Source organism: Lithobates pipiens, unplaced genomic scaffold (assembly GCF_037356315.1).
Source record: "Lithobates pipiens isolate NorthernLeopardFrog02 unplaced genomic scaffold, aLitPip1_a1.2 Scaffold_3, whole genome shotgun sequence".
Taxonomy (NCBI): Eukaryota; Metazoa; Chordata; class Amphibia; order Anura; family Ranidae; genus Lithobates; species Lithobates pipiens.
Window position 1 is genome coordinate 228450904 of NW_027507790.1, and position 23542 is coordinate 228474445.

The following is a 23542-nucleotide window of genomic DNA, read 5'->3' on the forward strand; positions in this document are numbered from 1 at the left end:
TGCACAAATATCTATTGAAATTGCACCCAAAGTCCCCAAAAGTACTACAGAAACTACTTTTGGGAACCGGTGCGGCACCTCAAAGTTGGCATCGCACCGATTCGAATGGTGTTATTTCGAGCAATAGCCACTGATTTGGCATGCAATTTGGCATGTTAAATCACATACCAAATCGGACCAATGTGAACCTAGGCTAAATCTGGTGCAGCTCTACATAGTAACCAATCAGCTTCCAACTTCAGCTGAATTCACAATGACGTGCGTTAAAGTGCAGGGAAAATGGATGCGCCTTTCCATTCATTTTATGCGCGTCTTACTTTGTGTTGATCTGCATTATAGCACGCTTGTAAAATGCTTGTAAAATGCAGGTCAATGCATAGACACATAAAAAACAATTGTTTTTTATGTGTCCTGTTCACACTACAATGCTGTGTTGACCTGCTGCATTGCACACTGGTCAACGCAGCATTGTAGTATAAACAGGAGACATAAAAAACAATAGTTTTTTATGTGTCTATGCACTGACCTGCATTTTACAAGTGTGCTAAAATGCAGATCCATGAAAGTTAAAACGCGCATAAAATGGATGGAAATGTAGATCAATTTTATCACAAGTTAGGGCCAATTCACATTGCAAAGCAGAGCAGCAGACGCTATTCACCGCTCCCGCCAACTGTGCTAGAGGGCAGTGTGGTGTACGATTTATTGGATTGCACTGCTCCCTTTTTTTTTTTGTTTTGTATGAGCTTTATTTGAAGTGTTCCAAACGTACACTTCATTCACTGCAATGTCCATCAGCGCACTGTGCGGCCTGCCACTGCAGTGCGATTGGGGCCAGTGCATTGCAATAAAATGCTGCCCATCTGCATTTTAGCGAAGCGATGAGCTGCGTTGCAGTGTGAATTGGACACATAGGAAACAAATGTCTCCTGGGTGTCCCGCAGGGACAGACTTTTTACCATGTAAACGTAATGTAAATGCCTAGTGTGAATTGCCCCTCGGTGTGAATTCAGCCTTCAGCTTGTTTAGTTAAGCTTTGCCAAAAAAACTAGAAGTTGACTGGTTACACACAGCTGCACTAGATTTTGTGTGTACCAGTTAGTAAATCTCCCCCTTAGAGCTGGTTCAACCCATGCAGGCGCAGGATTCGCACAGGAACGCACTGTGTGTTCCTAAGCGATTCACATCGCATTAAAAATGCAGCTCATTTGCCATTTCAGGCGGGTGTCAATAATAAGTTAACGACACCCCTAAATGCGGGTCGCAAACGCAGTGCATTTGCCTGCACCAAATCTGATCTGGGTGCAGTGAATTTCATAGTATGCTGCCTGAACTAATTTTTGTGTGGTGCGATTTCAGCCCATTCAAAAGGAATGAGACTGAAATTGCACCTTGATTCATAGAACTGCATGGGAATCACACAGGAAGGCACAGTGTGTTCCTGTGTGGGCATGGTGTGAACCGACCCCTAATGTCTCCAAAAGCAAAATGCAAAGCACACGGGTCACATTGTGATACCAATCAAAGTGACAAAGTCTCTATACAATGGGCACACTTTGAAGCTTTATTTTACCTTCTCATTCATGGTCAATATACTCTTTGTAACAAGACCCCCTTCCCCAAGATCAGAGGGACATTTTGACTTTCTGAGATCGATAATTGCATATGGCTAGGCAGGCTCGTCCTCATAAAATTTAGGCTAATGAAGATCACTTTCATACCGCTTCTCTTTCAAGTGCCTCCTGGAACTCCTTCTCACGGCGCTCCTGATACTGCTTCTCTCTGAAGATTCTGTTCTGCCTTATGATTTCCTTCTCATGGCGATTGTGCATGAGCTGGACGGCGATTCTGCGCTCCTGCTGAGACTGTTTCATCAAACGATTTATAAGCTGTTCCTCCCGAAATGCTTCCTGTAAAGAGGACCATATCATGACTACTCTGGTAGCATTGGGCTTATTTGATATGCTATCGCATGCTGCTCAATAGGACCCCTTTCACACTGCGGGCGGTTTTCAGGAGCTACAGCGCTAAGAATAGCGCCTGAAAAAAGTGTCTCTATTCACGCCAGTGTGAAACCCCGAGGGCTTTCACACTGGATCGGTGCGCTGGCAAGACGTCACAAAAAGTCCTGCCAGCAGCTTCTTTGGAGCGGTGAACTCACCGCTCCTCCACCTCTGCTCCCCATTGAAATCAATGGGGCAGAGCTGCGATACCGCCCGCAGAACGCAGCCAGAGTGGATTTAATCCCTTTTTGGCTGCTAGCGGGGGGTTAAAACCGCCCCGCTAGCGGCCGAATAGCAGCTCTAAAAATAGTGCTGCTTTACCGCTGACACCCTAGGTGGCTCGGTGTGAAAGGGGTCTTAGATGGACTACAATTTGCTACAGATACAGTGTTGTAACATCCCTAACAGCAATGCTGGTGTGAGCTATACACCTTGAAATTGGTTTGTCTAATGATTTTGATTTTAGTTTAATTTGAAAGCATCGCATTTAAGGTGTACTCTAGTTCTGCGGGCATCATTGTTGTTAGTCTATTACAGATGAAGTGCCAAGAGGGGAAAAGCTAGATATGCCATGTTCAGCTGATGTTTGGTATCATACCAAAATCAATGGTAGGCAGGGGCGGACTGACCATTGGCCCACTCGGGCACTGCCCGAGGGCCCCGAGCCACTAGGGGGCCGACAGTATGTAAAAATCTGTGGTTTTTTTACATCTGTCTCTGAAATGTCCCTTACTGACATCCCTTTGGTCTAAAAATCCCAAGATTATAGCTGCCTCACCTCTCCAGTACCTTCTCAGGCAATAGAAACATGTCTGTGTATACTGTGTGTACATGTATGTGTATACTGTGTGATTGTATACTGTGTGTATGTGTGTATACTGTGTGGCCCCATAAACTCGGATTGCCTGGGGGCCCCATAATCTCCTATTGCCCGGGGGCACCATGAGTTGTCAGTCCACCCCTGATGGTAGGACATTCCATTTTAAATGTAAAGCCGCGTACACACGGGCGGATTGTATGGCCTACTTAGTCTGTCATACAATCCGACGGACAGTCCGTCATACTTTCGAATGAACGGACTTGACCACACACGGATAGCCAAACAGTCCGTCGAAAGCTTGCGCGATGACGTGTACAGCACGTACGACGGGACTAGAAATAGGAAGTCCAATACACAGCAATGCAATCTTCCGCCGTGTAAATCCTTTCTGAGCATGCGCCATTCTTAGTCCGTCGAACTAGCCTACTCACGAGCGGATTGTCCGCTGAAACCAAAGTATGACGGACAGTATTACGGAAATTCCGAAATTCTTAGTACGCCGGACTGCACGCTGAAAAAGTCCGCTGAAGCCCACACACGAGGGGACTGTCCGCTGAAATGTGTTTCGGCGGACTAAGTAGGCCATACAGTCCACCCGTGTGTACGCGGCCTTAAAGTGTCAATAACCACTTCAGCCCTGGAAGATTTTACCCGCTTGCACTTTTTGCAATTCGGCACTGTGTCACTTTCGCTGACGTCCTTATTTCCTCACAAATAGAGCTCTTTTGGTGGTATTTGATCACCTCTGCAGTTTTTATTTTTTGCGCTATAAACAAAAAAAAGCGAAAATTTCGAAAAAACACAATATTTTGTACTTTTTGCTATAATAGATTTATCCCCCAAAAATATATATACAAATGTTTTTTTTTTCTCAGTTTAGGCCGATATGTATTCTTCTATATATTTTTAGATAAAAAATCACAATAAGCGTATATTGATTGGTTTGCGCAAAAGTTATAGTGTCTACAAAATAGGGGATAGTTTTATGGCATTTTTATTATATATTTTTTTTACTAGTAAGGGCGGTGATCTGTGATTTTTATCGGAACTGCGACATTATGGCGGACATATAGGACACTTTTGGCAAATTTTAGGGACCATTGGCATTTATACATCGATCAGTGCTATAAAAATGCACTGATTACTGTAAAACTTCACTGGCCACTAGGGGGTGATCAAGGGGTTAATTGTGTTCCCTAGTAAGGATGAGCTCAGGCGTGTTCCCATGGTCCATGTGTAGAGCCCGCAAGGAAGTCGGCGCAGCGGCTGCGCTAATCACAGGAAGTGAGACATTGCCCGATCTCTGCAGCCGCGCATCGGGAAATGTCTCACCGCCTGTGATTAGTCCAGCGCTGCACTGACTTCCTGGCGGGCTCTGCACTTGGACCATGCAAACACGCCGGAGCTCATCCTTATTCCCTAGTGTGTGTTCTAACTGAAGGGGGGAGGGGACTTTGTAGAGGAGATGACAGATTACTGTTCATACTTTGTATAAACAGACGATCTGTCTGTTCTCCCCTCAGAGAACTGAAAACTGTGTGTTTACACACACAGATCATGGTTTTCAGTGTGTCAGCAGCAATCGTGGGAGCCGGGAACTCGCATCGGCTCCAGTGGCAAGCAGCAGGCGGCAGAGCGGCAGGCACCTAGTGGTCACAGGGTGAAGTGTTGTTTCGCTCAGCCATGCAATTCTTCTGGTTTGCACGGCTGGTCGGCAAGTGGTTAAACCCACACTATGAAAAACTCTCATTACATGCTATATAACAGAGTGTTCATACTCACAAAGCCATTAAATCATTTGTTTTGTGTGGAGTGACATATACCTGGTTGATTCTGCCTACAGCTTTCCCTCCCATATTCTGTGTCCTCACTGCAGATTGCCTGAGATTATGTAGACCAGATGCTGTCCTCTACAGAGCATGGTCAATTTCAGCTCCTTTCTAAGCTCTTGATTTCCTTCTTTTTCCTATTGGTGCATGCCAAATGACTTTACAGTGACACATGTGGATGTATACACAGTGGTAAATGACACTTCTCTCCCTCCTTCTTCATGTCCTTCTGTTGCTAAACACTGAAAGCTGAGTTCTACCCAATAGTGGAAGTTCAACTTTAAGCACTCCTTACCCCCTTCTAGTTTTGACGGGTACCTGTTCCCACTTCTGCTCGGGCTACGCCCGCTGGATTGTGGGATAAGTGAGTGTGTGTTTATTAACCGCTTCCGCATCACCCACTGTACATATACTGTGGCAAGGTGGCCCGGCTGCATATACCTGTATGAGATTTCGTGCATGCGGTGTAGGGGACGCGCATGTGCCACCAGAGCGCCGTTCCCACTGTGATTGAACACAGTGGGAGCCAAACAGTGGGTCCGGCGGCCATGATGGCTGCCGCATCCCGCCAATCTTTCTGTGGAGAGACGAAGCAGCGGTGTGCCTATGTAAACAAGGCAAACTGCTGATCTGTCAGGGAGTAAAAGAGAGCTAAGCTGAGACATGATCTCTCTTTTCCTCCAGTCTGTCCCTCCCCCACACAGTTAGAAAACACCTCCCAGGCACACACTTAACCCCTTGATTGTCCCCGGTGTTAACCCCTTCCCTGCCAGTGTCAATAGTACAGTGACAGTGCATTTTTTTAGCACTGATCACTGTATTGGTGTCACTGGTCCCAATCTGTCTGCCGCAATGTTGCAGTCCCACTAAAAAAACATTGATCACTGCCATTACTAAAATAAAAAGTCCCTAAATCTATCCCAATGTCTTTAGACGCTATAACTTTTGCGCAAAGCAATCAATATACGCTTATTGGGATTTTTTTACCAAAAATATATAGTAGAATACATATTGGCCTAAATTGATGAAGAAATTAGATTTTTTTTACATTTTTTTTATTGGGAATGTTTTATAGCAGAAAGTAAAAAATTGTCACTCTTCTTTTGTTTATAGCGCAAAAAATAAAAAGGTGATCAAATACCGCCAAAAGAAAGCTCTATTTGTTGGGAAAAAGGACATCAATTTTATTTGGCTATAGCGTCTCTCACCTGCGCAATCAGTTAAAGCAACCCAGTGCCACATTTCAAAAAATGGCCTGGTCAGGAAGGGGGTAAAACCTTTCCGAAGTGGTTTAAAGTCAGCAGCTACACTTTTTGTATTACCTTTTTTCTTTCTTTCCCTGGGCTTCTATGTGCACTATGATGTGTTGCAGTGCGTGTGTTTTTTGCGTGTTTGCAGTGTGGAAAAATGCAGCAGGGTCTACTTTGACTGCACTGCAAAAACGTGAACTATGCCTATAGGAATACCTTGATTTTGGATTGTCTATGCAGTTGGAATGCAGTCCAAAATGTATCCAACTACATCCCACTGCGTTAGGTGTGAAAGGGTCCTAACAGTGTTGAAAAATGCAGCTTTCTGTATATTCAATGCACTGCACTAGTGTGATGATGATCTCTGTCCATAGAGTAGCCTGGATTTTGTGATTTCTATGCCAGGGTTCGGCAAACCCGCACCCAGCCCTCCACCACTGAATGTCCGGCCCATCAGTGCCCATGAATAATTCCTCTTCACTGGACAGCGGCGAATGACGATTATCACAGGGCTGCATTGGGGCGGGAACTGCTGGAGTTTACTTTTTCATTAAACAGCAGGTCATTGGTTGTCGGGCGATCCTAGCAACCAATCACAAGCCTGTTAAAGCAAAAAGTTAACTTCAGCAGCTCCCGTCCCCATAAAGCCCCATGATAACGATCTCTGCTGCTCTGTTTGCTGTACACCTATTTAAGGTAAGAGAGTTCTACCTACACAGCATGTGATTGTGGGGTGGGGGACAGAAGACACAACATGGCAGCACCAGAGCCGGATGACAGGTCACTCAGGCAGCAGAAACCGCATAGTGTTGTGTGTGGGACATTCTTATTCTTAGCTACATGGAAGTGAAGACGTCTCAGGGGGGCTCTGGACTGAGTTGCAATGGCTGATTAACAAATGTCCTGAGCGCTTATGGTCATAGCTGTCTGTTTACAATTATAATCTACTTGCTACAGACACGATGATTGTCATTGTGGATCTCTACTCCTGATGCATTGCTTTGTCTCACTGAAAAATGCCGCGTACACACGGGCGGACTGTATGGCCTACTTAGTCAGTCGAAACACATTTCAGCGGACAGTCCGCTCGTGTGTGGGCTTCAGCGGACTTTTTCAGCGTGCAGTCTGGCGTACTAAGTATTTCGGATTTTTTGAAATTCTGTCCGTCATACTTTGGTTTCAGCGGACAATCCGCTCGTGAGTAGGCTAGTTCGACGGACTAAGAATGGCGCATGCTCAGAAAGGATTTACACGGCGGAAGGGAGCATTGCTGTGTATTGGACTTCCTATTTCTAGTCCCGTCGTACGTGCTGTACACGTCATCGCGCAAGCTTTCGACGGACTGTTTGTGCATCCGTGTGTGGTCAAGTCCGTTCATTCGAAAGTATGACGGACTGTCCGTCGGATTGTATGACGGACTAAGTAGGCCATACAGTCCGCCCGTGTGTACACGGCTTAAGGACTCTTGTTGCAGTTCTAATATAACATGTTATTACCTCCTGTGCCCCATGAGCGACAAGCTGCTCTATTAGGACTCTGCGTCTTCTTTTCTCCCGCTGCTCACGTGCCATGGTATCCTCTTCAAGCCTTTTCTGAATTTTTTTTACATAATCGCCATTAGATTCTAGTTTGACGACACCACTGCCAATGCTGCCATTTGACTTTATTCTTTGCAATGTTGGACTCCTGAAAGAAATTTTTATATTTTACAACCTGGATACTTTTTTTCAGTCAATATAAAGAATCCCTCTTTAAAGCCCATCTCCACATTGAGCCCCTTTGCCAGCAGCTCAGCACCTCCCTGATCTAGGAGCAACGCCCCTGGCATTTATTTTTTCGATTTTTTTTTTTTAAGCTGTCCTCTGTCCAGTCACCTCAGATTTGGAGTCCTCATCCTGTGATGGTCGGTCCCCTACAATGCAGAGCTTGGCGCTTATGTCGTGATGTGGTTGCTGTTCTCTGTAACATTTGGTGAGCCCAGGGCAGCTTAATACCTTGCCCCCAGGGGGCATGTCTTTGGCAGCATGGATTCACAGAAAGTGGGTACAACTTTGAAGAGGAGTGGTAGCTGGGAACATAGGAGGAGGAGTGCAGCCATGTCACATGGAGAGAATAAGTACTGCTTTGGTAACTTTATTCTTATATAGGGAAGGGTGAGTTTTTTGAATTTCAGTGGATATGGGCTTAAATGGGAAACTTTTGGGGGGGAAAGGCTCCCATTTAGCAATGGATGCTGCCGCTGTCTGGAAGCAGTGCTAGTTCTGAGATAGAGAACACCTCTGCACCATCTATTTTTATCCCAGAACAAGCATAGTGCGAGGCAGTGGCTAAATGGAAGCCTCTACTGTGGGCCCTGCATCTCCTGTGCAAGCATGCTGCAAACCCCTTCATTTCTTTTTTTTTCTAATTCTTTATTTATAGGAAATGAGGTCAAAATATACAGCAGTACAGATTGGAATATATATATATGTTATATTACTTTACAAAAATCATGTTCAGTCCAAACTTTATCATATCAAGTCTCTCCAGGTATATACAGTATAGAGCAGTGATGGCGAACCTTAGCACCCCAGATGTTTTGGAACTACTTTTCCCATGATGCTCATGCACTCTGCAGTGTAGTTAAGCATCATGGGAATGTAGTTCCAAAACATCTGGGGTGCCAAGGTTCGCCATCACTGGTATAGAGTCAGCTATCAACAAAGGAAATGGCAGATGTAAATCCTACAATCCAAATACACCCAACACCGTTGGATCTTATGGAAACAGAGATACAGTTGTACATTTGATATGTCACACTCTTAACTAAGGAGGAATCTAGATAAGGTCTTAAGATGTGATGTTTTCCACATTTGGAGTGAAGAGGTGGAAGAAGGAGTAGTAATACTAAATAACAGGGTAGGGAACAATGGCAATAAAGGAGGAAGTGAATGTTGGTTGGGTTAAAAGGGAAGGGAAGGGAAAGAGAAAAAGAAAGAGAAAAAAATTGGTGGGGAATGAGTGGACGGCCACTGAGAAGAATTTATGTTAAAAGTGGTTGTAAACCTCAGACATGAAATATGATCAAAGCCCTCTATAGTGTGTACATGTCTCAATTAAGAGCACTAAATTACGTTTCTATCTGCTGCACAGAAATGACATTTCACAGAGCACGTGAGTATATTATAAGTATATTTTTACATTAAAAAAAAAATCTAGACTTTACAATCATTTTAATCATCAGAGGTCTCTTGTAGTCCCTTGGCCTTAAGGTGGAGAAGCTAATGGAGAGACAGTGTTTCACAGGGCTGGAAGGTCAGCCTCTAGCAAGAGTGGCCTTGAACTGTATCAGCGGTGTGTTTTTACTGGCCTTCTTTACCAGCATGATTTGCATTGCATGCCTGTGACCTTCCCATGCCATTTCCTCCATCTCAAGCTCTGTTGGAGAGCCAGTAAGTGTGCACACATCTGCTGGGGAGCCAGTATGTACACGCATATTGAACTCTGTTGGAGAGCCAGTAAGTGTGCACACATCTGCTGGGGAGCCAGTAAGTACATGCATATTGAACTCTGTTAGAGAGCCAGTAGGTATACTCATCTCAAACTCTACTAGAGAGCCAGTGTGTACACTCACAGTGATAGGAGTGGTGCCAAAGAACTGATTTCTATGCATTTTATAAAAATACAGCATTGTAACAACCATAATGTCAGGAAGAGAAAGTGTTGACAGTATACACACATATATTACATATATATATGCATATACTATTATATAAAGTAGTATTTTCTCTAGTATTTTCATATACCGTATATACTCGAGTATAGGCCGACCCGAATATAAGCCGAGGCCCCCAATTTACCCCCAAAAAAACTGGCAAACTTATTGACTCGTGTATAAGCTGAGGGTGAGACATGCCTGTCCATCCCTGTGTGTGTGTCCGTCCATCCCTGTGTGTCCGTCCATCCCTGTGTGTGTGTGTGTCCATCCATCCATCCATCCCTGTGTGTGTGTATGTCCATCCATCCATCCATCCCTGTGTGTGTGTGTCTCCATCCATCCATCCATCCCTGTGTGTGTTTGTCTCCATCCATCCATCCATCCCTGTGTGTGTGTGTCTCCATCCATCCATCCATCCCTGTGTGTGTGTGTCTCCATCCATCCCTGTGTGTGTCTCCATCCATCCATCCATCCCTGTGTGTGTGTGTCTCCATCCATCCATCCCTGTGTGTGTGTGTCCGTGTGTGTGTGTGTGTGTGTGTGTGTGTGTGTGTGTGTGTGTGTGTGTGTGTGTGTGTGTGTGTGTGTGTCCAGCCTACCTGTGTCCCGAGCCTGTGTCCCGAGCCTCCGTCCCGTGCCTTGCCTCCTTGCCTCCGTCCCGTGCCGTGCCTTGCCTCCTTGCCTCCGTCCCGTGCCGTGCCTTGCCTCCTTGCCTCCGTCCCGTGTCGTGCCTTGCCTCCGTCCCGTCCCGTGCCGTGCCTTGCCTTGCCTCCGTCCCGTGCCTTGCCAGGATCGCCGCTCTTCGTCGGCGCCTCGGCGGCCATTCTAAAATTCAAAAGCCGCGCCTCCTCCTTCGCCTGTGATAGGCGGAACACTGAATTTCCCAGCAGCCTGTGTTCCGCCTATCACGGACATCGTCTCATCCTCGTACTACGGACGAGGATGAGACGATGTCCGTGATAGGCGGAACACAGGCTGCTGGGAAATTCAGTGTTCCGCCTATCACAGGCGGAGGCGGAGGCGGAGGCGCTGCTTTCGAATTGTAGTATGTCCGCCGTCTGTCTGCTCGATACGCTGATCGAGCAGTCAGACGGCGATGACTCGAGTATAAGCCGAGGGGGGCACTTTCAGCCTCAAAAAAGAGGCTGAAAATCTCGGCTTATACTCGAGTATATACGGTAATACATGTTTAGGGGTTGATGAACAATCTAAAACGAAACAAATGGATCAATGAGTTGAAGAGTTTTGGGACCTTTTGCTATACAGCTTATTCATTTTTAGAACATCTTCTTTATGGCAGTCATTGAAACTAAAACCGGCCATACATGGATTGAAATTTGGCCAATCCAGCTGGGCCAAGCATGGGCAGCCTGGTTGTATCAATAGATTTGTGTATATTCAGCCTGTCAGGTTTTTACCAAAGGATCAGTGCTGCCACCTAAAGCCAGGAACACTGATCTGTGTATTCTGATGGCGGGGAACACCCCCCGCTGTCAAAATACAATAGCTCAGTGGGAAAGACTTCTCCATCCACATCGAATGTGTGGCTGGGGAAATCAGCAAATTTTTTTTCATCTGGTTGATTGAAAAAAGAATCATGTATGGCTGGCTTAAAGCTTTCCATAAAAATACCTCTGATAAATTGGCAGTCATGTTTATATACTTCCACAGGTATGGTGCAGTACAGAATGTCGCTATACACTGCTGCAAACTCTGTTATTATTGATTGATACTGAGTAAAACCCAATCTTAGAGCAGCTCACATTTACTTTTTTAGACACATCAGAACTTATAAAAAAGAGCCAGCCTGTCAGTCTAGATCAGTGTTTCTCAACCTTTTTTTTCCCATCAAGGCACCCTTTAAAATCATGCACAATCTTGGGCACCCCATTCTAAAATGTATTAAACTAAACTAATAGTTTTTCATAATGTAGGAACATTCACACATATGTGGGACACCCAACGTTAGAGATGATTTATTCTTCCAAGGCAAATACACCTTTGCACACTGGTACTGACTAGTGTTCCAGTGTTTCTCTTCTCCCTCAGTTTCCCTCCCTTATTCAGCTAATGTGAACCCAATGCCGACAGAGGGGGCAGGGGAGGGAAGTGCAGTGCAGGCGCCCAACATTTTCCTCATCAACCAATTACGTAATTGGTTGTTAGGACGGACGGGGGTAGAAGGCTGTAATGGTGCATAATGAAAACATGTGGCTTTATGTAACTAAAATGCAGGCTTGATCTACCCACTGGCTTGCATACAGTTTTTGAAGAATTGTAGGAATTTTGCCAAGGCACCCCTGAAGAAACCTGAAGGCAGGTGCCTGGGCACTCTGGTTGAAAAAGGTTGGTCTAGATCAGGATGGCTAGAAATTGTGGACAGTAGAACAGTACAACATCCAGACATACCTTCCATTTGGTGTAATGCTGTTAATCGTAGCATCTTTCTTTGCTGATCTTTCAAATCTTGCCAGTTCTTGGTAAACCTCCTAAAAAAAAAAAAAACAACAACAAAGTGCTTGTGCTGTTTTATGGCTCCATCTTGTGTTCATAATACCATTATGCATATAATAAAATGATTCGATAACAGAATTAAATAAAAGGATCTAAAAAAGGGTGTGATGCTGCATTGAAAATATCATTTTTGTATATGATGTTATAGCTACATTATTTTCAGATTCTTTTATTGATGATGCACTCATCCTTGGTTAAATGCTTTCCTATAGAAAGAGAAGCCCTTGCAAGCAGTTTACTGGTGATATATGGTGTTCACATATTGACATTTGGCACTAATGTAAAGTGCACAGTAACAGATGAACTGCAGTGCACTACATTATAGTGGCATTAGTTTTGAGTAGCACCCCAATAAACCTGTGTTTTGGGGCATCATAATGCACAAATGTTAGCCAGCTGTGCATTGCGGTGCACTAGAAAAAAAAAAGGTGCCTATTCAGGTCCGTTGTGATGCTTTGACAGGCCATTCTACATGATTGTGCGTTAAACCATAACATAATATACAGTAACGGACTTAAACTGTAATTATACTCACCTTGAATCCGGCGATGCACCATCAGCAGGAACTTCCCTGCTGACATCTTCAGGCGGCTTACTTCCAGGTCTCAATCGCTGGTCAATGTCAATTGCCGGGCCAAGATGAGGTCACTCCTGTGTATGCACGGAAGCTCTGTCAGCTTCGGCACTACCAAATTTGTGCAGTGAGCTGTGCTTGCACGGCTTACTGTACAGTGGTGGACAGACATATAAGTAGCTTTAATGTACAGTGCCTTGCGTAAGTATTCGGCCCCCTTGAACTTTTCAACCTTTTGCCACATTTCAGGCTTCAAACATAAAGATATAAAATTTTAATTTTTTGTGAAGAATCACCAACAAGTGGGACACAATCGTGAAGTGGAACGAAATCTATTGGATAATTTAAACTTTTTTAGCAAATAAAAAACTGAAAAGTGGTGCGTGCAAAATTATTCGGTCCCTTTACTTTCAGTGCAGCAAACTCACTACAGAAGTTCAGCTGAATCTCTGAATCTCTGATCTCTGAATGATCCAATGTTGTCCTAAATGACTGATGGTGATAAATAGAATCCACCTGTGTGTATTCAAGTCTCTGTATAAATGCACCTGCTCTGTGATAGTCTCAGGGTTCTGTTGAAAGCGCAGAGAGCATCATGAAGACCAAGGAACACACCAGGCAGGTCCGTAATACTGTTGTGGAGAAGTTTAAAGCCGGATTTGGATACAAAAAGATTTCCCAAGCTTTATACATCCCAAGGAGCACTGTGCAAGCGATCATTTTGAAATGGAAGGAGTATCAGACCACTGCAAATCTACCAAGACCTGGCCGTCCCTCTAAACTTTCAGCTCAGACAAGGAGAAGACTGATCAGAGATGCAGCCAAGAGGCCCATGATCACTCTGGATGAACTGCAGAGAACTACAGCTGAGGTGGGAGAGTCTGTCATAGGACAACAATCAGTCGTACACTGCACAAATCTGGCCTTTATGGCAGAGTGGCAAGAAGAAAGCCATTTCTCAAAGATATCCATAAAAAGTCTCGTCTAAAGTTTGCCACAAGCCACCTGGGAGACACACCAAACATGTGGAAGAAGGTGCTCTGGTCAGATGAAACCAAAATCAAACTTTTTGCCCACAATGCAAAACGATATGTTTGGCGTAAAAGCATCACAGCTCATCATCCTCAACACACCATCCCCACTGTCAAACATGGTGGTGGCAGCATCATGGTTTGGGCCTGCTTTTCTTCAGCAGGGACAGTGAAGATGGTTAAAATTGAGGGGAAGATGGATGCAGCCAAATACAGGACCATTCTGGATGAAAACCTGTTGGAGTCTGCAAAAGACCTGAAACTGGGACGGAGATTTATCTTCCAACAAGACAATGATCCCAAACATACAGCAAAATCTACAAAGGAATGGTTCACAAATAAAGGTATCCAGGTGTTAGAATGGCCAAATCAAAGTCCAGACCTGAATCCAATCGAGAATCTGTGGAAAGAGCTGAAAACTGCTGTTCACAAACGCTCTCCATCCAACCTCACTGAGCTCGAGCTGTTTTGCAAGGAAGAATGGGCAAGAATTTCAGTCTCTCGATGTGCAAAACTGATAGAGACATACCCCAAGCGACTTGCAGCTGTAATCGCAGCAAAAGGTGGCTCTACAAAGTATTAACGCAAGGGGGCCGAATAATTTTGCACGCCCCACTTTTCATTTTTTTATTAGTTAAAAAAGTTTCAAAAATCCAATAGATTTCGTTCCACTTCACAATTGTGTCCCACTTGTTGGTGATTCTTCACTAAAAATAAAAGTTTTATATCTTTATGTTTGAAGCCTGAAATGTGGCAAAAGGTTGAAAAGTTCAAGGGGGCCAAATACTTTTGCAAGGCACTGTAGAAGAGACACAGCATGTCTCTTCTGCATTCAAAATCCCGCCTGTCTACCCATTTTCATTTTGTAGCCTAAAGATCCACTTTAAATATGCACCTGCTTTTTTTTCTACTCTACACAAATATATGAAACTGGCCTTAGACTTTGTGGCAAATCAGGATACAAAAGTACTACTGAACTAGACTACTAGTTGCTGTTACTACAGTGATAGCAACAATCCTTTGAGTCCAGTGCCAAGCGGCTGGCATTCGGCAAAGTAACCATAGGGGGTCACTCGCTTGCCACTGCCACCATTCACAGAATACATAGTATTCTTCCCAATGAATACAAGGTGTTTTCTGATCTGATGAGTTGGACAGGCACGGAAAGACAGCCTCCTGGCACTGGACCTGGAAGACCAATCATTGCAGTAGAGGAGAACACTACAATAATTTGCAGCTTCCTCAAATATTCACATCTAAACTTTAATTGGAATGATAATAGATGTACCTCTGCTTCTTTCTTCTTTCTGAGGATCTTCTGTGCTTCCATGGCTCTTAATGTTCGGTTTGGTGGAGGTTTGGGAATCTGCACAATTGCAGCCTGAATTCGGGCCATTATTTCATTTTGTCTCCTTCTTGCTCGGCGTAGCTAGTGATGGAAAAAATAAGGAGTAAACTTGTACTATATTATAATATACCATTTCCTGGCAATACTAACATTTAATTCCAAACCTCCCTCTCACCCCTTCAGAACATTCCCAACATAATTATTTTTCTTTACCTTGTTCCTATAGAGAGAAACAGCTTTTATTACTTCCCCTAACATCACTTGGATGGAGGGGTCAGACCTTTCAATCATCTGCCCGTCATTTATTAATAGATTATTGATAGAAACAAAGTACAGCCTTCTATGAATGGAGAAGGTGGGCAAAAAGAGCGGACATAATCAGCATAGACAGCCTGTGCAACAGAGTTCCATAAACCCCCCAAAAAAATACAATCATGACAGCAGGGAAGGGGGGGGCAACATGACATAGATGGAGGAGGATTTAATCTAACACAAGAGGCATCAGCACAAGGAACACATCCTGCTGACTGCAAAGCATTGTTGTGAATTCATGAAGAAATACATTTAATATTCACTGGCAGAGATGAGAGATTTCAGTAGGCCTCAAAAATGAAGTGAACTATTGCTCTTGTAAAGCAGATGAGCTTATTTTCTTTTACAAGTCTCAAATATATCAACTATTTAAAGCGGGGTTCCACCCTGAAGTGGAATTTCCACTCATTGGAATCCTCCCCCCCTCCGGTGTAACAGTTGGCACCTTTCAGGGGGGAGGGGGGTGCAGATACCTGTCTAAAGCCTTCTACACACGGTCGGAGAATCCGTCGGAATGCGTCTTATCGGACCGTGTCGTCGGATAATCCGACTGTGTGTGGTATGCATCGGACTTATTCCGTCCGAATCTCCGTCGGACCCAATTTTCCAACATGTTGGAAATATTTTCCGGCCAACTGGTTTGATCGGACATACTCCGATCATGTGTAGAGAATTTTGATCGGACCAAGTGCCACGCATGCTCAGATCAAATTCCTACATCAAAGCTATTGGCTACTAGCCTGAATGTAGTCCCATCGTAACGAAATTACGTCATCACGTTCTGAATGATCGGATTTTTCGACAACTTAGTCCGACCGTGTGTATGCAACAGTTTCGGACAAGATCCGACGGGCAAAATCCGACGGACAAAATCCGATGGATTTGGTTGGCAGAATGTCTGACCGTGTGTACAGGGGCTTAGACAGGTATTTGCACCCACTTCTGGGCATAGACTCCCACGGGAGTCTATACTTCTTCCTGTCCTGGCGTGCTGTCTGCTGGCACACACACGGGTCCCAGAGACAGAGCGGACCATTCCCATTGCGCTACTCGCGCATGCACAGTAGGGAACAGGGAAGTGAAGCCACAACGCTTCACTTCCTGATTGCCTCACCGAGAATGGCGGCAGCAGCAGCCGAGAGATCGATCGGCCTCGGCTGCCGACATCGCTGGACCCCGGGACAGGTGAGTGTCCATTTATTAAAAGTCAGCAGCTGTAGTATTTATAGCTGCTGGCTTTTAATATTTTTTTTTTCCAGTGGACTCCCTCTTTAAGGTTTTTACAAGCAGATGTTGGGACAGAGATTTGCCTGAACAATAGGGTCTTTTGGTCACAGACACCAGAAAAAAATGTATCCGCCCTTGTCGAATGGACAAGGAAAGCAGCGCAAATATATGGCTCGGTGGTCATACATAGAATTTACCTGTGACTAACAGTCGTTAAACCTGAATAGCTAGAACAAATTTCACATTGTTTCAGAAAGTAAGATGGCTCACTAAGCAAAGTAGCTAGTATTGTCTCAGCTTCTCATAAAACAATGGCAATTTACATTGGTTACTAGCATCAATGAACACTATAGATATATTCGTTAGAACATATATAAAAAAAATACATATTATAAAAATAAAATATATTAACTTAAAGAGATAAACACCAAACACATGTGAGACACCTGGTGGTTGAAGGTGCTATTACCTTAAAATCATTAGGCTCATGGGAAAGGTAATCATTACGTTTTGCCTGCCAATGAGGAGGGAACACATACCTTTTGGGCAGAACTTAGTATAATGTTATGATCTTATTATTCAAGAGGATATTTAAGAAGCAAGAGAGATGACATAGAGAGGAAGCTCAGGAACCCACCCTGAGAAGGGACTCTGGGAGATACATAGACTCCCAGACAGACTGACACTCATGCACCATGCATGAATACATATTTTAACATTCATGAAGATTCCTGAACCCGGCAGCCATCTTAAAAATCCTGGTAACCAACAATCCAGACTAGTAGCCATTTGGAATGGGTAAATATGCCATGTTGATTTTATCTTGTATATTCTTTCAAATATTGATGTATTAAATATTCTACTATTGATAATCATTCTCGCGAATCAATAACCGCCTTTTAGATTTTTTTTTTCTAAATTAAATTTTTTATTATATATTTCTTTTTGCATAGTTGCCACTTTTATTGACAAACAAACATCTAATTTATTTCACATTATTAACCACTTACTTACCTGCAGTATAGTAATGGTTGGATGTGTGAAATACAGACGTTCTGTTTAATTGTCAATTATCATAAGGTTATTGATTCTACCGAGAAGTTATCATGGTGATATTACATCCAAGGTACTACGCCCATTTTGTGGGTGTTTCCATTAATTGTCAAGGTTTTCATGTGAAGCAATTGATATTTTAATTTCATGTAAATATTTGTTTTTTGTCAACCAATAAATGTAACTATTTTGTATGATCACTTGTCTCCGTGAATAAGTTTCACATGTATAGACTGTGTTATATAGATTGATTTTGCATCTTAAAAATATCCTTGTTAAAAATGACTTAATAAATACTGTGCAGGAAACTGTCCTTAAAAAGCACAACAGCATGCTATTTTGGCTGCACTTTGAGAGTAGGTTTAGAGTGGGGTGTAGGCTTTACTTCCACTTCAAGGCATGCACTTATTAGTCACATTCAAAGCCTAATCTATCTAGCCCTGTAAAGAAAAAATTGCTATACTTACCTATTCTGCAGCCGCTCCAGTCTGGTCCCCTGCTGAGCTGTCAGCGCCAGCTTCAGTGTCTAGGCATGTGCAGGAGAGGCAGCGGCCAACGGAAGCCCCATAGTAAGCATATGGATGACGTCACTTCCCAACCGTCAGCTTTCTCCTGAACACAGAGGGCGCTGCTGGAGACTGGGCCGGAGCAGCTGCAGAACAGGTAAGTATAGCGATCTTTTCTTTACAGGGCTAGCTAGATCAGGCTTAGAATTAGTTAGGTTTTGCCTTTAATTCCACTTTAAGTAACAACATATGTATCACAATATGGAAGTTCTGATGCATTTATCTAATTTACAAGAACAGTATAAAATGAAATTTCATCACTGTAAAATCTTCAGCATACAGAAGTCATTGTCCAGCTATAGATTTTACATCATAGTATATCCAAGAACAGATGTTACATATTTATTATGAACATAGGAACTAGAAAACCTGTCAGCCTCATCTACATTTATGCTACCTTTTCAATATCCTGCATTCTTAGTTCCTCTTGTATCTTCTGGATGTTCTTCAATTCATCGTTTTGTATTTGGGCGGTCTTCTCGTCCATCTCTTTCGCTTTTAGATCAAACTGCTTGGTCACTTGTTGTAAATTTAAATCTGTCTGCCGAGGGACCAATGTTTTAAGCCGCTAGAAGAGAACACATAAAGCACTATTCAGCTTAACAGCTTGTAATTCAAACATAATTACACAAATTCTAAAAAGTATGAACAAAAAAAAAAGCATGATCAAATATGGGTATAGAGCACTAGCTTCATGAAGTACCATGCCAATGAAATTTTGGGATACATTTGATTTTGGCTACTGCAGATTACACGAATTTCAGATTTAGGCAAATTAAGTGAACTTATTCTAGCACAGCTTTAGTAATGGTGAATAGCAGTGGCGCACGCATTCAGGTGCATGTCAGTTAGCATGTACACATACCTATCTTTGGTCTTGGCACCAAATGTTCTACTTGAAGCTTGGCCTTACTAGGAGACTGGTCATCAGCTGTACTTAGGTAAAATTACTTGACATCAACAGCCTGTGCCTAAACCTTTGCTCTCCTCTTAAACCTGCATCGGCCTGTCTAATTGGATCCTTTCGTTGTCTGATCATTGTCAGTCTCTACCAGTTTACCTTTCATCTGTCCAAAACCTGCACCTTCACTGGCTATGTATTGTCTTTTTCCCTCAGCAGTCCTTGGCTGGATGATTTCCTGCTAACTTCACTTGTGTTACATCCACCATAGTGTGCCCTAAAACATTCCCTAGCTAAAGCAGCCCATAGACTTCTCGATTCTCTTTACTTCCACCACAGGTATAGTCAGTGCCGATGGGGGAATGCCTCTCGCATCGCTATTTTATTCTGCTAACGACAGCAGAATAAAATAATTACTGCTAGCAACTACTGCCAGTGGCAGTAATTGCATGCAGAAAGATCCGATGGGCTGGATCAACTTGGGTGCAAGCAGTCTGCCATACATGGATCACAATTCAGCTGTTCACTTTTTAATTGGCTGATTTTCAATGCATGTATGGATGGCTTTACTCTGCATGGTATTGTTGATCTTCGTTACTACTACGCAGGCACATGTGCCACTCCACAGCCCCAGAATTACCTGTTGTCAATCAGGGAATTTTGAGCTGGAGAAGTAGAAGAGTCTGCACTAATCATCTGGGTCTTCCATCAAGTATGTGACAAATGGTGATAAAGTACCTTATTAGTCTTCAAAACAACCCCTATATCTCTGTGGAGCTTTCGGTTGGAAGCTAGGCATAGGAAGTACCCGTGACTGGAGATATTCATGGGGTAGGCTTGTACAACTCCAAGCCTGTTGACTGCACAGGTGCAGCTGGTGGTGTTGAGAAAAGCAATGGAAACAAATCTACAGCTCAGGACAGGAAGTGGAGAGGTAGAGTCTGGATTATCCCAGTTATAGTCACGTTCATACAGGTGAGCTGAGATATTCACATTTAGTCACATGTGCCCAAGAGGGTTGAGGTGAGATGTAAAGGTGGCCTAAAACACTTTGCATTATAGTGAACTAAATCTATCAGAATTGTACAAGCTGGATTTGGATATTTTCTATGGGATACTGTACTTAAAGTGGAACTTTACCCATAACAACTTGAAAAAAAATTACGGTTGTGCTCATAAGTTTACATACCCTGGCAGAATTTATGATTTCCTGGCCATTTTTCAGAGAATATGAATGATACCCGAAAAAAAAATTCCTTCAATCATGGTTAGTGTTTGGCCGAAGCCATTTATTAACAATCAAATGTGTTTACTCTTTTTAAATCATAATGGCAGCAGAAACTACCCAAATGACCCTGATCAAAAGTTTGCATACCCTGCTGATTTTGGCCTGATAACATGCACACAAGTTGACACAAAGGGGTTTGAATGGCTATAAAAGGTAACGATCCCCACCTGTGATCTGTTGCTTGTAATTAGAGTGTGTGTGTGTTTAAGGTCAATGCATTTCTAGACTCCTGACAGATCCTTGCATCTTTCATCCAGTGCTGCACTGACGTTTCTGGATTCTAAATCATGGGGAAAGCAAAAGAATTGTCAAAGGCTCTGTGGGAAAAGGTAGTTGAACTGTATAAAACAGGAAAGGGATATAAAAAGATATCCAAGGAATTGAGAATGCCAATCAGCAGTGTTCAAACTCTAATCAAGAAGTGGAAAATGAGGGGTTCTGTGGAAACCAAACCATTTTAGTTTTTAGACCAACTAAAAGTTCAGCCACAACTGCCAGGAAAATTGTTCAGGATGCAAAGAAATACCCACAAATAACTTCAGGTGAAATACAGGACTCTGAAAACATGTGGTGTGGCTGTTTCAAGATGCACAAAAAGGAGGAACTTGAATAAAGATGGGCTGCATGGTCGAATTGCCAGAAGAAAGCCACTACTACGCAAATGCCACAAAGTATCCCGCTTACAATACGCCAAATAGCACAGAGACAAGCCTCGATCCTTCTGGCACAAAGTCATTTGGAGTAACGAGACCAAAATTTAGCTTTATGGCCACAACCATAAACGCTACATTTAGAGAGGTGTCAACAAGGCCTATGATGAAAGGTACGGAGGTGTATCAATGTTTTGGGAATGTGTGAACTACAAAGGCACAGGATATTTGGTCACAATTGATGGATGCAGTATATTATCAAAAAATACTGGAGGAACACTTGCATCCATCAGCCAGGAAGCTACGCATGGGACATACTTGGATATTACAACATGACAATGATCCCAAACACAAGGCCAAGTTGACCTGTCATTGGCTACAGCAGAATAAAGTGAAGGTTCTGGAGTGGCCATCTCAGTCTTCTTACCTCAATATCATTGATCCACTCTGGGGAGATCTCAAAACGTGCAGTTCATATAAGACAGCCCAAGAATTTAAAGGAACTGGTGGCTTTTTGCCAAGAGGAATGGGCAGCTTTACCATCTGAGAAGATAAAGAGCCTCATCCACAAATACCACAAAAGACTTCAACTGTTATTGATGTTAAAGGGGGTGATACACGGTATTAAGAACTGGGGTATGTAAAGTTTTGATCAGGGTCATTTGGGAAGTTTCTGTTGCCATTATGATTAAAAAAAAAAAAAAAGAGTAAACACAGTTGATTGATAATAAATGGCTTCACTACACTAACCATGAGTGAAAGAAAAGGGTTTGTATTATCATTTATATTCTCTGAAAAATGGCCAAGAAATCATAGATTTTGCCAGTCTGTAAACCTATGAGCACAACTGTGTGTTCTTTAGCAAGAAACATCCATCCCACCTTAATAATTATGCTACCAACATCAGTGTGTGCTTTAAATTGCCATTGGTATTGCGCCTGTTTCTTCTTGTTGGAGGCTGCCATTTTGCTGAAGCTCAGAGCCCCTGAGCAGACGTAAATTCTAAAAGTGAACCCATTGATTTAATAATAATTTCAAAATAGTTACATTCCTGGAATGTCAGGATTAATAACTGTCACATTTGCTTCTTTCCTCAACCAAACTGTCAAACCATGAAATGATTGGTGCCATGCAACTGGTCACATGTGCAGCACCATGGCAGTTGCAGATCAAACAGAAGCAGCTTCTTTGGCTGTAATAGATAGGATGATTTAATTACGCTTTAAGGGCCAGTTCACATCAGATGCAGTTCCGGTGTGTTTTTAAAACAATTTGCTATGTTTTAGTACAGTTCTGTGCAGAAAAAAATACAGCTTGCTCTACTTTTTTTCCTGCACCAGAAACTGACTGGAACTGACTGCACTGGTGTGAACTAGAGCCACTGGAATACATGGAAACCACTGTGCGTGAATTTTTAGTGCAGAAAAAAGCACACAGAACTGCATCTGGTGTGAACTAGCACTAAGGCTGTCAGCAGATTGGCACCTAAAAGTGCCAAAAAATTGGAGAGCAATTGAACATGTGCAGAGCAGGATGAGACAGTGTATTACTTGATTTTAACGGTATAGACACTTATTCATAATGTTTTACATAGTTGTAACTGCAAAAGATCCAGCCTGAAGTCATCTAGCAGGACTTTTTTGACAAAAGTTCCACGGTAGGAATCAGCGCACATCATTATAACTGTCACAGCCAGGATCTTGGAGGTGTGGGTTGTAATTAAGTATTAAGTCAGTGTTTCTCAAATCCAGTCCATAAGGCGCCCCAACAGGTCATGTTTTCGGGCTCTCCATTATTTTGCACAGGTGATTTGATCAGTTTCACTGCCTTAGTAATTACCACAGCTGTTTCATCTGAGGGAAATCCTGAAAACATGACCTGTTGGGGCGCCTTGAGGACTGGAGTTGAGAAACACTGTATTAAGTACAATAAGGAAAAGTCAGAGAAGTCAGACTCCCTTATTTGTATGTAGCACCCTCTAGTTAGGTATGGCGCTAGAGTGAGGATTTTCTGGCAGAGTAAATACATTTAGGCCGGCCTAGCTGGTGCCTAGGCCTGTTTGTTTTCATTCTAGTCTGGGAGTGGCTCAGGGCAGCAGCTGGTGACTCACAGGTAGCAGCACAGTCCCCTCCCTCTTCTTTCTAGAATGTGCTAGAAGAGGAGGAGAGATGGAGCTGCCTGGGGTATTCTGGGGAGCCTTGACCAATCCCCAACTTGGACTGGCAGGGGGCAGGCCTCTTAAATACCTGGGGTCAGCCCAGCTGGGGAGGAGTTTTCGGGTGGAAGAGCTGGAGTGAGAGTGTGGAGGCTGTCGGGGCCCATGAGGAGCTCCCCCGTCTGGGGGGGTGCAGCAAGGAGGAGTAACGAGATCCTGGAAGGAGAGGCACATGAAAGAGCATGTAGAGGAGAGCAGGAGAAGTCACTTCTAAGAGTCCCCAGGGAGGACTACCGGCCACAACAGGGGGGGGGGCTGTGGAGT

At 43.4% G+C, this 23542-nt stretch overlaps 1 protein-coding gene across 3 annotated transcripts in view; it reads right to left on the bottom strand.

Moving 5' to 3' along the window:
* Positions 1-23542, bottom strand: part of SPEF2 (sperm flagellar 2) — a 231501-nt gene that overhangs the window by 163098 nt on the left and 44861 nt on the right. For all 3 annotated transcript variants that reach the window (XM_077462869.1, XM_077462868.1, XM_077462871.1), the window contains exons 4-8: positions 18622-18792; positions 15007-15147; positions 12009-12088; positions 7399-7588; positions 1722-1910 (exon numbers count right to left, since the gene is read on the bottom strand). In XM_077462869.1, coding sequence (XP_077318995.1) covers positions 1722-1910; positions 7399-7588; positions 12009-12088; positions 15007-15147; positions 18622-18792 — 771 coding nt within the window. The remainder of the gene's footprint in view (positions 1-1721; positions 1911-7398; positions 7589-12008; positions 12089-15006; positions 15148-18621; positions 18793-23542) is intronic.